This window comes from Cervus elaphus, chromosome 5, assembly GCF_910594005.1.
Source record: "Cervus elaphus chromosome 5, mCerEla1.1, whole genome shotgun sequence".
In the NCBI taxonomy this organism is placed as follows: Eukaryota; Metazoa; Chordata; class Mammalia; order Artiodactyla; family Cervidae; genus Cervus; species Cervus elaphus.
The window spans coordinates 115,325,242-115,339,425 of record NC_057819.1 but is presented as its reverse complement, the minus strand read 5'-3'; the positions used below and the strand labels follow the sequence as shown (position 1 = coordinate 115,339,425).

The following is a 14,184-nucleotide window of genomic DNA, read 5'->3' as shown; positions in this document are numbered from 1 at the left end:
TCACAGTGTGATTAGTTGTTTATTTCATTAAATGATTAACGAGGCTACATTGTTTCCCAAACGAGTGTCTAATTTGTGGGGGGAACAGCTGCAGGGGAGGAAGCTGGGTCTGACTTCTGCATCTGGGGTGGGGGTAGGTCCCCCTATTCCAGCCCACAGGGGCCTTTGAGGATCTAGGAACAGGAACAGTCCCATTCCCTCCTCCTATCCTTTGGGCTCCTCAGCCCAGAGGCACAGCCTTCTCCGTGGAAATAAAACGTCTGGCAGCCCAGACCTGCAGAGGGGACAAAAATCTGTTCCCGGTGGTACTAGAAATGTATTAAACTTTGGGGGTTCCTCCAGCTGATTTATCTTCCTAATTATGTTTGCTTTAGGCGGATATTGAAATGCATTTGCCTTCCCTGAGCCCGGCAGGAGAGGGAGGTTGGGATGTACTTGGGCGGCTACAGGCTTGAGCCTGCTTTGTACCAAAGTGATGAGAAGCCACAGCCCCAAAATCCCAAGACAATGGTAGTCAGGCCCCTGTGGGGGAAGGGTCAGGCCTCTAGGGCCAGACTGAGATCCACAGAGCTGGGCCCCAGCTCTCTCCAGCGCCCTCGGTCCAGGTCCAGGACTTGCAGAGGATCTTGGAGTTAGCCCCTAAGCAGGTCTCAGTTTCAGAGGGTGGGGTACCCAGTGCCCCTGAAGCCGTCCCAGAATCCTTGAGGAGACTGGCTGAGATGGACAGGGTCTCGGAGGAAGAGGGAGAATACGGAGTGTCTGACAAGCCAGGAGGGGGTAGGAATTTCCTTTCCTCTCAAGACTGGACCCTGGCAAAGGGAAGGGAGAAGCTAATTATTTGGCCACACATTGCGGCATGCAGGATCTTACTTCCCTGACCAGGAACAGAACTCATGCACCCTGCAGTGGAAGCAGTCTTAACCACTGGGCCACCAGAGAAGTCCCAAGGGAGAAGCTATTTTAATAGCTTTAATAGCATCACAGAGCCAAATCCCCCAGCCCCACCCCCACCCCCACACCCCGGGTCACCTCATCCAAATAACCATCTATCCAAAAAACCAAATCTGGTCACTTCATTTTCTGCTTGAAACCCCTTTGGCCACCTCACATCCCCAGAATGAACTCCTGGTTCCTTTGCGGGGCCTGCATCGATATACCTTCCCAGCCTTGTCTTCCTCTCTCCCTGGCGTGGCAGCCCCAAATGTGCCAGTGCCATGCTCTTCCTCATCTCCACGTGCTCGCACATGCTGTATCCTCCACTCAGAGTACTTTTCCTACCCCTTCCCTGCCTGGCAAACTCCGCTTCGACCCTCAAGGACCTGGCTCAGAGGACGGGCTTCTGAGGCTGTAAGGAGCTCCCACAACTGAGGCACCATCACACCGGGGGTACCTCTCTTCCCCACTGGGCTGGCCTCCAGAGTATAGAGACTGGTCCTTTCAGAATCCAAAGCCAGTGTCGGGCACACAGTTGGTGCTCAGTACACACTTGCTGAATGAATGAGGGAGGGAGGGGCTGTGAATTAGAAGGGGGGGATCCCAGCAGATGGGAGGGTAAGGTCTGTGTTCTCTCCCAGAAGTGTGTCTCAAGAACGGGCTGGGGCTGGGGGAGGGGAGAGCCATGGATGGTTCCTGGGGGAGAATGTCACCAAAAAGAGGCCAGTGGGATCAGAGCCAGGGAGGGAATACAGGGCAATGTGAAACCAGACTCCGGAGAAAACAGACCAGCACTGTCTTTCTTGACAACAAGTACTCTAGCCAGTCCCTCCACTGGCTTTCCTTGTCTAGCAGAGGTTGAGGAGATGTGACCCTCAACTCTTATCTTGTGCTCCCTCCAAAATCATCAAGTTGCTCAGGATGGAAAGATGGAGTCAGCCCCTGCCCCAGCCACCAAGGAGACCCCAGAATCAAATGACTGTCCCCTTGGGAAACTTCACTCTGCATGGGGTCAGCTGGATGCAGAGGCTTTTAATGTCCTCCCACCCCAGAGCTCCCAGGGCACCAGCTGATTCCAAGTTGGGGCTGGAGATAGTGATCAAGGGTCCTGGACCACTTCAGCAGGCCTCCTCCCACATTAGCAGGGGGCCCCAGTTGGGCTAAGTAATGAATTGCACATCAGTCCACTTTAAACCCCCCTAATGGCTTTAGGATTGTCTGGCTCATTAACTGAGATGAATAGTCCCAAGACACCTCTCTCTCCCACCTCTGGCTCCTAAAAGGACACTGCTGATCCAACCCACATCTTTTTCCTCTGCTCCATCTGTGAGCATCGACAGGGAAGTTCTTCCTGAAGCCTAACTTTCCCTCCAGCTACTAGACACTGGTAGATTGTTTGTTTTTTTTTAAGAAAGCAACAAAACTAAAGCCACAGTCATTTTCCATGGACATGGGCTTTATTTGGACTCTACTGGGGGAAGGGAGGGAGGGAGCTAGGACTGGTGGGTAGATGGGGGCAGGGGGAGAGGGAGAGGCTTCTCAATTTGCTTTTTAATTTAGTGCATGTTGCCTGGAGGTTAGGATGAGTGAGAACAGCTGTGGAAATGAGAGGTGAGGAAGAAGGAAGGTCAGCGAGTGGACACTTTCCTTGGGGAAGAGCGCCAGGACCAGGATATGGGGACTAGAGGTGGGGAGGAAGGCACCCTTCACACACTGAGACTCAACCAAGGTCACTGCTTGCTGCTGGCTTCCCCAGACCCCTGGCCTCATCCCAGCCCACAGCCCAGATGCCTGCTCTGCTGGTTCCCTCAACTTGCCTTGGACAGGAGCGGAATGAGGATGTGGGGAACAGAGAGGCACCCTTCTGCCTCCAACTCCCTTGTCAGGGAGAACTGTTCACTCGCCCGCCCTAAAGTCCCAAACAGAGTCAGGAGATCAGGGAGCCAGGACCAGCAGTGGGACAACTGTGCCCCAGGCCCCCCTCCTCCTCCCATAGGGCCCCTCACATGAGGTTGCAGCTCTTGGCTCTATCCTTGTGTATCTCACCCTCATTCCCGTTCCCATTTCCACTCCCCCGGTCTGGCCGTCCTGCCAGCTGAGCAGATCGCTGCAGTCCCCGGCGTGAGTCAGTACGGCGCAGCTGTCTGTGGCCACGGCCAAGGGAGGCCACGGTGGCCACATGGAAGACATCTCTGACGCTGCGCTCAGAGGACCGGGAAGAGCACTCTACATAGGACACAGCCCCCACCTGCTTGGCCAGCACGGTGCCCTGGAAGGATGGAGTGAGTAGAGAGGGTCATGGGACTTAGCCTGCAGTTCAGCAAGGGGCAGGGGAGCTGGGGCAGGGGGTTAAGGGATCAGGTCAGAGGCCAGGGCAAGGGATTAGCCAAATAGGGTGTTTTCAGAAAAAAGGCTGGGAGGGGCAGAGGTGAGAGGTCTTAGGTCACAGATCAAGAGGCCCACCTGCTCATGCGTAACAGGGATAAGCCTCTGCTTGGACAGCTCCCTCAGTGTGGCCAGGTCAGTCCGCATGTCCAGTTTACAGCCAACCAGCACAACCTTGGCATTGGGGCAAAACTCTTGAGTCTCCCCTTGCCACTATTTGGAGCAAGAAAACAAAGTTATGCAGGGGTAGGAGGAGGCACAACATGTAGGAACCACCCCCCTGGCTCACAGCATGCAGGAATCATGCACCCCTCTAGTCTCTCCCCTGTAATTAAGCAAGCAGGTGACACTGGTGGGCTTGGGCTGAAAAGCAGGCAGAGGTGTGGGAGAAGGGAAAGAAGGAGAAGGCAAGGGTGGGGGCCATGCGGGGTCGGATAGCTTGGAACCTTCCCATTCCCACCCCCTTTCCCAAATTTGTTCCTGGGAACAGACCAATCCCGCCCTCTCTTGCCACAACTGCGACTGAGAACTAGGGCTGCCTTAGCTGACTTCTGTCCATTCACCTTGGGCTTTTCTCATGGAAATAGGGGCCTGCAGAGGACACCGCAGGGGCTTTCCCGAGCTCCAGCAGCAGCATTCCCATCTCCTTCATCCAGGGGCTCCCAAATCCAAGGAGATGAGGAGGGTGGACTAGTAATCCCTTGAGTACTTTTCTCTGTTGTCCCCCATGTCCCCCAGATGCCATATCCAGCTCTAGGACTGACTTCCAGGAAGTCAGGGAGGACGGGAAAAGTTGAGGGTGTCACACACTTTCTTTCTAATGGCCATGCTCAGCTTTAACTCCCTCCTGGTCCATGTGTTTCCCTGTCCCCCTCAGTCTAGCTGTCCTGCTTCCCCAGGCTCCCACCTTCTTGAGGACACTGTCCAGTGTTTCCGGTCGGCTAATGTCGAAGCAGATGAGCACAGCGTCCGAGTCAGGATAGGCCAGAGGCCGGACGTTATCATAGTAAGAGGAACCTGAGAGAAGACAAGAAGGGAGGGGACAGACGAGGGTCCTGAGAGGGAGGAAAGCCTGGAAGGGAATGGGAGACCTTAGCAATCCTGGCGGTTAAGGCATGCTGAGCAGAGAATGGGAAAGAGCAGGTATTCACCCCCTTCAAGGAGTCTGTTTCTCCAAGCAGAGCAGACAGAAGGGAGGTTAGGGGCAGAAATAAGCTCTTCACTTCCCTAGGGGGTTCTCTAAAAGTAATCATTCTGAATTTCTTCTGGGTCTTTGAGAAGCTCATGAAATCATTCAACATTCTCACAAAATTTTGCATGTGCTTTCTGGGCTTTGACAGACATCTTCTATAGCTCTCTAGGGGAGCCAAGCAAAAATTTAAAACAAAACAAAACACCCTCCCTTTTTGAAGATGAACGGGCAGGGGCAGAGCTCTTCCACTCTCCTCCTGAGAACTGATCTTGGATTTCTACAGTTCAGTCTAGAGAAGCAGTTTCCTGCTGCACCCCCTCACCCCAAGAAATTCTAAATGTCTTTTCTAAACCCAGCCTTATCTCCTAAGAAATATGTTCCAAAACAAAAGTCATTCCTTCCCAACTTTCCCAGGTATGCAGAATCCAGCTAAGGGGACAGGCTTTCTCCTTCAGGACAAGGTTTCTATGTGTCTCTGAAAGCTCTGCCTCAGTTTCCCTGGCTTTAAGCAGAATATTGATTTTCCTTCCTTCTAGAATTGGATGGATGGGCTGGGTTGAACTAGAGCCTAAGGATCTAGTCCAGGGAGGGATTAGGGGGAGGTCTGGAAGTCAGGGTGACCCCGAGGGACTTGGCTACCTGAAGTGTCCCACATGTTGAGCTCAATGCGGCGCTTGTCAATCTCAAAGCTCGCGGTGTAGTTCTCAAACACGGTGGGGACATAACTCTGCAGACACGAATGGGTCAAGATGAGATCCTCCAGTCCTCACCCCAGACAAATGCACTCCTAATTCCCACACCCCGTGTAGCCCAGCCCCAGGACCCAAGTTGGTCCGGTGTTGGGCAACGGGGAGATCCCGGGAGCGGCTGCCTCAGCGGAATTTCTGCCAGGCTCCCGGACCCCCTTCTCGGTCCTTTCAGGCCCTAATTCTTCCTCTTTCCAATGCCTAGGACACCCCCACCCCAACATTCCCCTGGCGCCCCCTCCGGGATCCTCTGGTTCTTCCAAGCCCCATTCATCTCACCCTGCTCCCCAATTCCTCCCACCCCAAACCTCTGCAGTCTTTCCAGAAAGCCTAACGCCTTCCCCAGTCCTCCAAACCCCTCTCTTGGATCCCTGGTTACCCCAGCACCCATTTCCGTCCGTCCCCCAGGCTCCAATCACCCACCCCCGCGGCCCCAGCGCCCCCCTCCCAAGACGCCGGTTCCTCACCCCGGGGTAGGCGTCCTTGGCGAACACCTGCAGCAGCGCCGTCTTGCCGCACTCGGCGTCCCCCACCACCACGATCTTGCAGCGGCCGCTCTGCCCCTCCATGGTCCCGGCTACGCGCCGGCCCCCCGCGCAGCCCCCCTCCCGGGCTCCGCTGCCGCCTCCCCCGCCGCTGCAGCTGCAGCCGCTCGGGCCGCCGACACCGGCATCTCTCGGGCCCGCGCCGAGCCCCCTCCCGGGGCCGCGGCCCCCCCCTCCGCCCCGCCCCCAACCCGGCGGCCGCGCCCCCGGCCCCGCCTCCCATCCGCGCTGCCGGGGGGCGGGGCCCAGAGGAGAGGGGCGGGGCCAGGGGCCCAGGAACAGGGTTCTTGCGCGCGGAGTGATAGGGCCCCTGCGGGTTTGGGGCCCGCTGAGCGGGGTTGTTTGACTGAGTTGACTTCCTCCCGCCTGGGATTGGGGCGGAGTTCGGAGAAAGTTCTCAGAGGGAGGGTGGGAGCTGCACACGCATGAGGCTTGGGCCTTCTGCGTGCCCACGCGTGAACGTCGGTGTGCTACTGAGGACACGCGCGGAGGCATCCATCCACTTTCTGAACTGAAGGGGGCGCGAGAAGGTAGGGGGGAAAAGGAGTCTTTTTGGTTTAGTGTCTCTCCTCCACTCTCAAGTCCAGGGAGTCTTGAGGATATGTAGGAAAGGACTCCAACACAACTACCAGGACAATGGTGACGTCATGGCTTTCCGTTTCCATGGCAACGGCCGGCCGGGTCTGGAGCTGCAGTGATTTAACCGCGGGCCCGGACTAGCAAGGAAACATGGATTGAGTTTCTCCAGCCAAGCGCAGGGTGGAAAGTTTTGGGGAAGCTGCGTCCTCTGGTGGATGCTTCGCGGAGAAGAGAAAAAGAAGAGGAAGACAGAACTGCCCAGGGAGACAGCCCTGCTGGAACCAGAGACAAGCTCTAAAATCATTTCAGGCTTAATTCGGAGCCTAACATCAATCAAACCTGTTTTGCATGTACATGGCATCTTTTACCTTTCAAAAGGGCTTCTTTAAATAGAGGATACTCGATTTAATTGTATCTTTACCCTGTAAGGATAACTGGAGCAAGCAACATCATTTCCATTTTACGGAAGGAACAATTGAGGCACAGAGCTTTAACAAAGACAGATGGCTCGGTCACCCTGCTCCAGCTTGCGACTGCAAGAACACAAAGAGTGGATCACATATGGGTAGTGTCAGAGCCTGAGGACCAGCTGAGTCGAGTTCCGCTCCACAGGTGGCTGGCTCCCCACATCTGACGTAAGCTCAGGTTTTGGGATCGTCCTTCAGACTGTCCCTTAATATATTTTAAAACTTGTTTGTCATGAATACATAAATTAACTCGCGGTCTTCCTGATCCCAAGAGTGATCTCGCGTGAGTCCGTACCCATAAGCTCCTCTCCACTTCTCGCGCTCCCGCCGCACCTGCCGGGTGGCCCTGGCCCTTTAAGTCGGCGCACGAGGCCCCGCCCCCGTCTCGGCGCCCCGCCCCGCCCGCTCAGGGTCCGCAGCCTCCGCTAGTCCTGACGCGCCCCGCCTTCCCCAGCGGTGCACTCTCCGTCCAGCTGTGCGCCCACGTCGGGAGTCTCAGCCATGTCCGCCGAGAGAGAGGTAGCCGAGGCGGCCACCGCGGTGGCGGCGGCCGAGGCAGGGGCTGGAGAAGATGCCTCTTCGCAGCCCCCGAAGGCGGAGGCAGCTGGCGACGCTCAGCCGTCTGCGGCCTCCGAGGGGCCCGCCGCCCCTTCGCCGCCGCCGCCTCTGCTGCGCTGTCTCGTGCTCACCGGCTTCGGCGGCTACGACAAGGTGAAGCTGCAGACCCGGCCGGCCGCGCCCCCAGCCCCGGGGACCGGCCAGCTGACACTGCGCGTCAAGGCCTGCGGGCTCAACTTCGCTGACCTTATGGCCCGGCAGGGGCTGTACGATCGGCTCCCGCCGCTGCCCGTCACTCCAGGCTTGGAGGGCGCGGGCGTGGTGATCGCTGTGGGCGAGGGCGTAAACGACCGCAAGGTGAGCGGGCAGGGCGGGGAGAGGCTGCGCAGGCTACCGGGCAGTGGGGCACGAGTGGGCGGGCGCCGGGGGTGTGGCAGAGCTGGGGGAAACTGGCACGAACCCGGGTAGACGGGCTCGGAAGAGCACAGGACAGGAGACTGTGCTCTGAGGCTCCTGGGGAACTGGATTTATGTTGGGGAGTGGGGGTTGAGAGGGAGCCCTTGCCCGCTCCCCAAACATTTTAATCGTGGCCGCCGCCCAGAAGCGGCTGTGGTGCTGGGTGGGTGGGAAAACAATAAGGAGCCTTTGCGCATGCGCGCAGTGAGCCTCCCGGCTGCCCCCACCCCCCTACCACCACCCGTGAAACCTATTCGGTACCCCTGCCCACTGAACTCTCCGCGGGTAATTGTCGTCTGTGACTCTGAGTGACGGTGGGGACCTTCCCCCCACCCCTGCCAAGGAAGCTTGAAGAGCTCTGTAGTCGGAGTTGGGCGGGGGCTCCGGGCCGTGCCAGAGCCCTAGTCACATGCTGCCCCGTGGTCTGTGGGGGTGTGAGGCGGCCCCTCCCAGAGCCCGGCCTGGGAGACGGGCACGCCCATCATGGAGGAGAGGGAGTCCGCCACCCCCTTCCCCGAACACCGGCCTTCCACTGATCGTGGGGGTAGGGGTAGGAGTGCGGACTGCTTGGGGGGGCGGGGGGCGAGATTGGGTGTCTGGATCTTTGTCTTGGGCTCTCTGTCTCCCGTGACAGCAACATTTCCTCCGCCCGTGACTCAGCCAAGCCGACCACGACCCCAGGGGCGCCGCCCTTGGGAACTTGAGGCAGAACCCACCTCTGCCTTCCTCGGAGGGGACCCTCGCCTCGGAAACCGGGCCCGGTGCCCATTTGGACTGGGGTGGGGGGCGGTGGCACCGTGAGCAGGTTGGCCCAGCTCTGCCGGTCTGTGTCTCCTTTTTGTTTATCATTAATCTTGGCCAAAACCCCAGACAACGAAGAGATCCAAATGATCAACTTTTTGAGAGACCTGGGGTAATAAGGCCTTTGCACGTCGTTTGTTGAGGGGTTTCTTTTCAAATCAGGCCCCTGCTGGAGAGACTCACCAAAGGCAGGCTTCATCTTGCCAGACCTACCGGCCCCAGATCCCAGAGCTGGGAATTTTGGATTTATTGTACAAGCATACATCGCCTTCCTCCTTAAAGGGCTTCTCCCTGGATTCAGCTTCCACCCCGCCCTTTCCACTGACTTCTAACCCTACTCCAAGAAGGTGCTAAGAGGAATATTTTTTTTTGATGGGAGTTTTAGTTCATGTTACTGCTCAAGGCCAACTACCTAACCCCTTCTCCCCACACTTTCCGCTTCGAAAATACAGGATATCCTGTCCAGGGTAAGAATCTGATGTAAGAGGCTGAATTCTGAGGGGAGAGCCCTTCCTCGCTTCTGATATCTTAGCTGGGAAGGGGTCCTGGGCTGAGGGATGAGCATTAACTTTGGTGAGTGGACCTTGTACTGGACCAAATCTGGGACTAGCTACCACCTAGACTGACCACACTTTTCCCAGCTCTCGATGGTTATTTCTGAGTCCGCTAGTCCTGAGTCTTGGGGAGGCCATTCCCACCTCATCTCAGGCCAGTGCTTGTGAAGAAAGATGCTAGTCTGCCCTCAGTATTCCTCCTCAGTGGAGTGTGGGGGCTTGAGGACATGAAAAAAAAGGTGTGTGTGGGTGTCCCATCCCCCTACCCCATGGATCCCAAGTCTGGTTACTATGCCGAATTCCCATCATTCCTGGCAGGATCCAAGACAGACTCAGATTGTCCTGGAACAGCACCCACACCTCCCTCTCCACGCTCTTCAGAGAACCATGAGAGGCTTTCCTCCACAGACTGCCCCCTTTCCCCTGTCCTTCCCTTGACCCTGGTGGTTAAACTGGAGGGGAAGCTCCTGTTTTCTTTGCTCCCTTTCCCTTCTGCTAGGAGGCTCTTGTGCAGTTGGCTGAGGGCCTGGGGAAGGGGAAGAGGGATGTCTTTTCCTGATAGGTAGGATGGTGTGGCTGGCTCTCCTAGTCCATTGCCCCTTCCCCCAGTCACTGGGTAAAGGTTCTTTCTGAGCCCTGGGTGCTACTCAGAGACCTTTACCTGCACTTTCATATGGCCCTTAGCACATACTGCCCTATTCCTTCAATTTTTTTTTTTCCTTCAGTTTTAAGATTGGTGACTGCCCCTCCTTGCTTCTGGTATTGTCATCATTGTCGTCATGATTATTAGCTAACATTATGAAGTTCTTACTGTGTGCCAGACATTAGGCTAAAAAATCACTGAATGATATATATATATTTTTTGCCACTTAATCCTCATTAACTGCCCTGTTTCACAGATAAGAAACCTGGGGCTCAAAAAGGTTAGACAATGTTTATTTGCCCAAGATCATACTGTCAGAAAACAATGGAGCCTTTTTTTTTTTTTAATAGCCAGAGCAGTTTGATATCTTCACCAGTATTTCATGCTGCCCTAACTATAAGCTTCTTACACAATAGTAAAGTGTAAGATTTGTAAGTGGAGATAAGGCTAGTATCTTCCTCAGGAAGCTGATATGAGTTTTGAGTGATTATATATAGTGGTTACAATAGGCCCTGACCCTTGGTAAGCAGTCAACAAAGATACATTGTTATTGTTTTTGATAATATATTTACTATTGTTGTTATTATAACCATTACCCTGAGCCCTGCTGCTGCTTGTACTATTAATTCATTGCCAGAAAGAGGGCCTTGTGCACAGTGGAATGTTGTAAATAACCAGCAGGTGAATGAATGATGCTTTTTAAATTTTTTTTTAATTATAGTTTTACAATGTTGTGTTAGTTTCTGGTATATAGCAAAGTGATTCAGTCTCTTTTTCCATTCTTCAAGGTAGGGGACCGAGTGATGGTGTTGATCCGGTCAGGCATGTGGCAGGAGGAGGTGACTGTGCCTTCAGCCCAGACATTTCTGATGCCGGAGACCATGACTTTTGAAGAAGCTGCTGCTTTGCTGGTCAATTATATCACAGCCTACATGGTCCTCTTCGACTTTGGCAACCTACGGCCTGGCCACAGCGTCTTGGTACACATGGCTGCAGGTGACAGGCACCCTCCATTTATCCCACCCAGATTTCTTTCCAGGCCCCTTCCCTGCTGCATGTCTGGACTGTTGTCATGGCAACACTGGCTGCCTCGGCCTATGGTGCCCAGAGGCCTCTGCAGTGTTGTTGCCATGGTAACACTAAGGCACCAGGTCCAACCTGGTGTGCTATCATAGCAACGTGCCCTCGCCCAGCACCCTCTCCTTGCCAGTCTCCCTCCCCCCAGTTGTCAGTCTTGGAAATTAGACATGGGATGATGGAAGAAAGCCCCAGGATGAACCTAGGCAAAATGATGGGCTGGATCCTTGAGGGGTGGAAATGGGGAGTGGTGGCTAGGCGACCCCATATGCCCTCCTTATGAAAGTGTCTTGCTTTAGGGGGTGTGGGTATGGCTGCCTTGCAGCTGTGCCAGACAGTGGAGAATGTGACCGTGTTCGGAACGGCCTCAGCCAGCAAGCACGAGGTGCTGAAGGAGAATGGAGTCACACACCCCATCGACTACCACACGACTGACTACGTGGATGAGATCAAGAAGATTTCCCCCAAAGGTCTCAGGGAATGGGAAGGGCTCGGATGGCATGGGGCTGGGGAGGTGGGGCATCTCCGGATCTGTGACTCCTAATGCTGTTCTTGGGCCCCCTACTCTGTGACAGGTGTGGACATTGTCATGGACCCTCTGGGTGGGTCAGATACTGCCAAGGGCTACAACCTCCTCAAACCCATGGGCAAAGTAGTCACTTATGGTAAGTGAGTGGGCCAGAGATGAAGGGGGAGTTTGGGGAAGTATTGTGGGTTGGAGGGGTGGGATATTAGGGGCCCGGGGCTTTTGAAGGCAGAAGGTGTGGAGACTCCGGTGCTCTGAGAAAGCATCACTGTTAGGATGGTCCTGGTTATTGCATTCAGGTTGCTGCCTCCTGGGTGTACCTACTGTCCTTCTCTTTCATGAGTCATAGCAAATTCGGTGTTCTGTGTTCTTGTTTGGGGATTATTCCTGATACAATATCAACCTGTCTGCTTTCCTCTGTCCTACTTCCCAGGCTTCTTGGGCCAGCTGCATTTTCATTTAAAAAACTACTTCACACCCAAAATAAATAAGTAAAGCTCAGAGCAATCTTTGAGTCTGTTGGGCCAGGTAGCCAGCAGGTGGTGGAAGGTTCTCCTGTCACTCCTGGTGCCGGCATGGATAATTGTAAGGGGCCTGCAGCGGGCAGATGAGCATGAATCCAGACATGCAGGGATGTGCCTGGGCCCTGGATTCACAGGCTATGTCTTTTTCTGCCTCAGGAATGGCCAACTTGCTGACGGGCCCCAAGCGGAACCTGATGGCCCTGGCACGCACGTGGTGGAATCAGTTCAGCGTGACGACTCTGCAGCTGCTGCCAGCCAACCGAGCCGTCTGTGGCTTCCACCTGGGCTACCTGGAGGGCGAGGTGGAGCTGGTCAGCAGTGTGGTGACCCGCCTCCTCGCTCTATACAACCAGGGCCACATCAAGCCCCGTATTGACTCCGTGTGGCCCTTTGAGAAGGTGAGTGTGGTGGCTCTGCAGAGAGGGCCTGGGGAGGACACCCAGGAAGGCTCGGGGGTCCTCAGAGGAGGAGTCTGGGGAGGAAGAGGGCTGACCCCTTTAGGCTGGCTGCTGGAGGAGCCGGATGGCGCTGAAAGCAGAGTCTTGTCTTCCTCTCCAGGTGGCGGATGCCATGAGGCAGATGCAGGAGAAGAAGAATGTGGGCAAAGTCCTCCTGGTGCCTGGGCCGGAGAAGGAGAACTAGGCCAGGGGCTAGGCAACCCTCGGGGCCCGGGAAAGAGAGAAGTTAGGAAGCCGTGTGCTGTTGGCCACCAGACCCTCACTGTTCGGTTCATCCTCCGTCACCACACATTGCCCTCTCTGCCCGCAAGGTCCCCGTGGTGATGACCTCTCCCCTGCCCTGTTCTTTCTCTTCAGTCAGGGCTTCCCCCTCCCGCCTTCCTGCCCTCTGAAGAGGGTGGGAAGTGACCACTTGGATGTCTGGGCCCTGCCAAGGGGACAGGGAGGGTCAGAGGGAGGCAGCTGCTTCCTGCCCCCACCCTTTCCCCAGGCCCACTGTGCTGCTTTTGTGCCAAGATTAAGGTTAGCCAGTTCCTTCCCATCCTGTTTCTGTGTGCTTCCGCCTACCCCTCATCGCCCGCCATGCCCCTGCCCCACACCTCCCCAAAGAAATGAAATGTCAGCTCAGGATATGGGGCCAGTCTATGTGAATCCAGCATGTCCCTCTGTCGCCCTAGTGTCCCTTCAACCCGGGCCAGCCAGCGCCCCCGCCCTGTCGCAAGGCCTCGTCCTGTCGCCAACTTCTCGAGCACAATCGGGCTGCTCCCACTCCAGGTGTTCTGCCACTCTCAACCAGAGGTGCCTCTTCCAACCGGGGCGGGAGTCAGACCAGCCCCCCTCTGTGGGAGGGACGTGGAGCCCCCTCAGCCCTTCACTGAGTTCTCTGGATTTGTTCTCAGTGCCTTAGCAATGGAAACCTTGCTGGTGTATGTGGGGGTCCCTGCCTCACACCTCCTCTTCCCCCGTCCTCCCCAGTGCCTTCCTTGTTCTGCCGGAGCTGGGGTTTCACTGCTCCCCAGTCCCACAACACTGCCAAAAATCTGTGTGTATGCCAGTGGGTGGGGGGCCAGCCCCTAGCCTCCTGGGGCCTGGGCCATGTCCTGTCTCTGGGGCTGTCGTTTCTCTGTGGTGGTGGAGGAGAAAGAGGTGGGGGAGCTTTCCCTGCCTTGCAGCTAAGTGTGGCATTTACCAGCCAGAGCTCTGAGAGACCATGCCATCTGTGTGTTGTTCTGGGACCAGTGTAAAAATCAAAGCACATTCCCCCTGTTGTCAAGGGAGGCCCACTGTCTCCTTAGAGCAGGGAGGCAGCTTTTCACAGTCAGCCCCAGACTTTGTTTATGTGGGTGAGGAGATGAAATAGGGGTTCAAAGTGGGGTGGTTTAGGACCTGGGCCACTGGAACCAAAGTAGGGACTTCCTGGAGCAGGGGTACGGTAGGTCCCTCTGCCCTGGGATCTGGGATGAGGGAGGGTTATTACCCGAGCCATTGCCAATGGGAGGTGGGGGGGAGGGGCTTAGCCTCTTCATCATCTGAATGAGGCCAAATAACATGTGAAGTGCGATTGTTTTCGCTTCTGTGTACCCACCCCATTACCGAAGCTGCCTTTGTGTTTGTGTCAATAAAACGCCAAACCCTGAGTCCTGGATCCTGCCTCTGATAGTGAAGGGGAAGGTGAGCTTGTGGAAGGCCAGCACAGTTAGCGGAAGGCTAGGGTTTCCCCCTCCCCCAGCCTCCTTCCAT

General features: G+C 55.8%; 2 protein-coding genes across 3 annotated transcripts; one reads left to right on the top strand and one right to left on the bottom strand.

The window, feature by feature from the left end:
- RND2 (Rho family GTPase 2) lies at positions 1 to 5,999 on the bottom strand. Of its 2 annotated transcripts, XM_043904728.1 has the most exons (5): positions 5,724 to 5,996; positions 5,150 to 5,237; positions 4,226 to 4,335; positions 3,397 to 3,531; positions 1 to 3,202 (listed from the first exon to the last, which is right to left on the bottom strand). In XM_043904728.1, exons 1-5 carry the CDS (start codon positions 5,823 to 5,825, stop codon positions 2,936 to 2,938), a joined length of 702 nt encoding a protein of 233 aa, XP_043760663.1. In that variant the 5' UTR covers positions 5,826 to 5,996; the 3' UTR covers positions 1 to 2,935. The 2 variants fall into 2 exon arrangements, with proteins under 2 accessions (XP_043760663.1, XP_043760664.1); XM_043904729.1 differs by lacking the exon at positions 3,397 to 3,531 and having other exon boundaries at positions 5,724 to 5,999.
- A 1,258-nt stretch (positions 6,000 to 7,257) lies between these two features.
- On the top strand, positions 7,258 to 14,081 carry VAT1 (vesicle amine transport 1). The gene is made up of 6 exons (XM_043904724.1): positions 7,258 to 7,762; positions 10,648 to 10,855; positions 11,236 to 11,406; positions 11,512 to 11,601; positions 12,143 to 12,384; positions 12,545 to 14,081. The coding sequence occupies exons 1-6, from the start codon at positions 7,349 to 7,351 to the stop codon at positions 12,626 to 12,628; spliced, it is 1,209 nt and encodes a 402-aa protein (XP_043760659.1). The 5' UTR covers positions 7,258 to 7,348; the 3' UTR covers positions 12,629 to 14,081.
- The last annotated feature ends 103 nt before the right edge of the window (positions 14,082 to 14,184 follow it).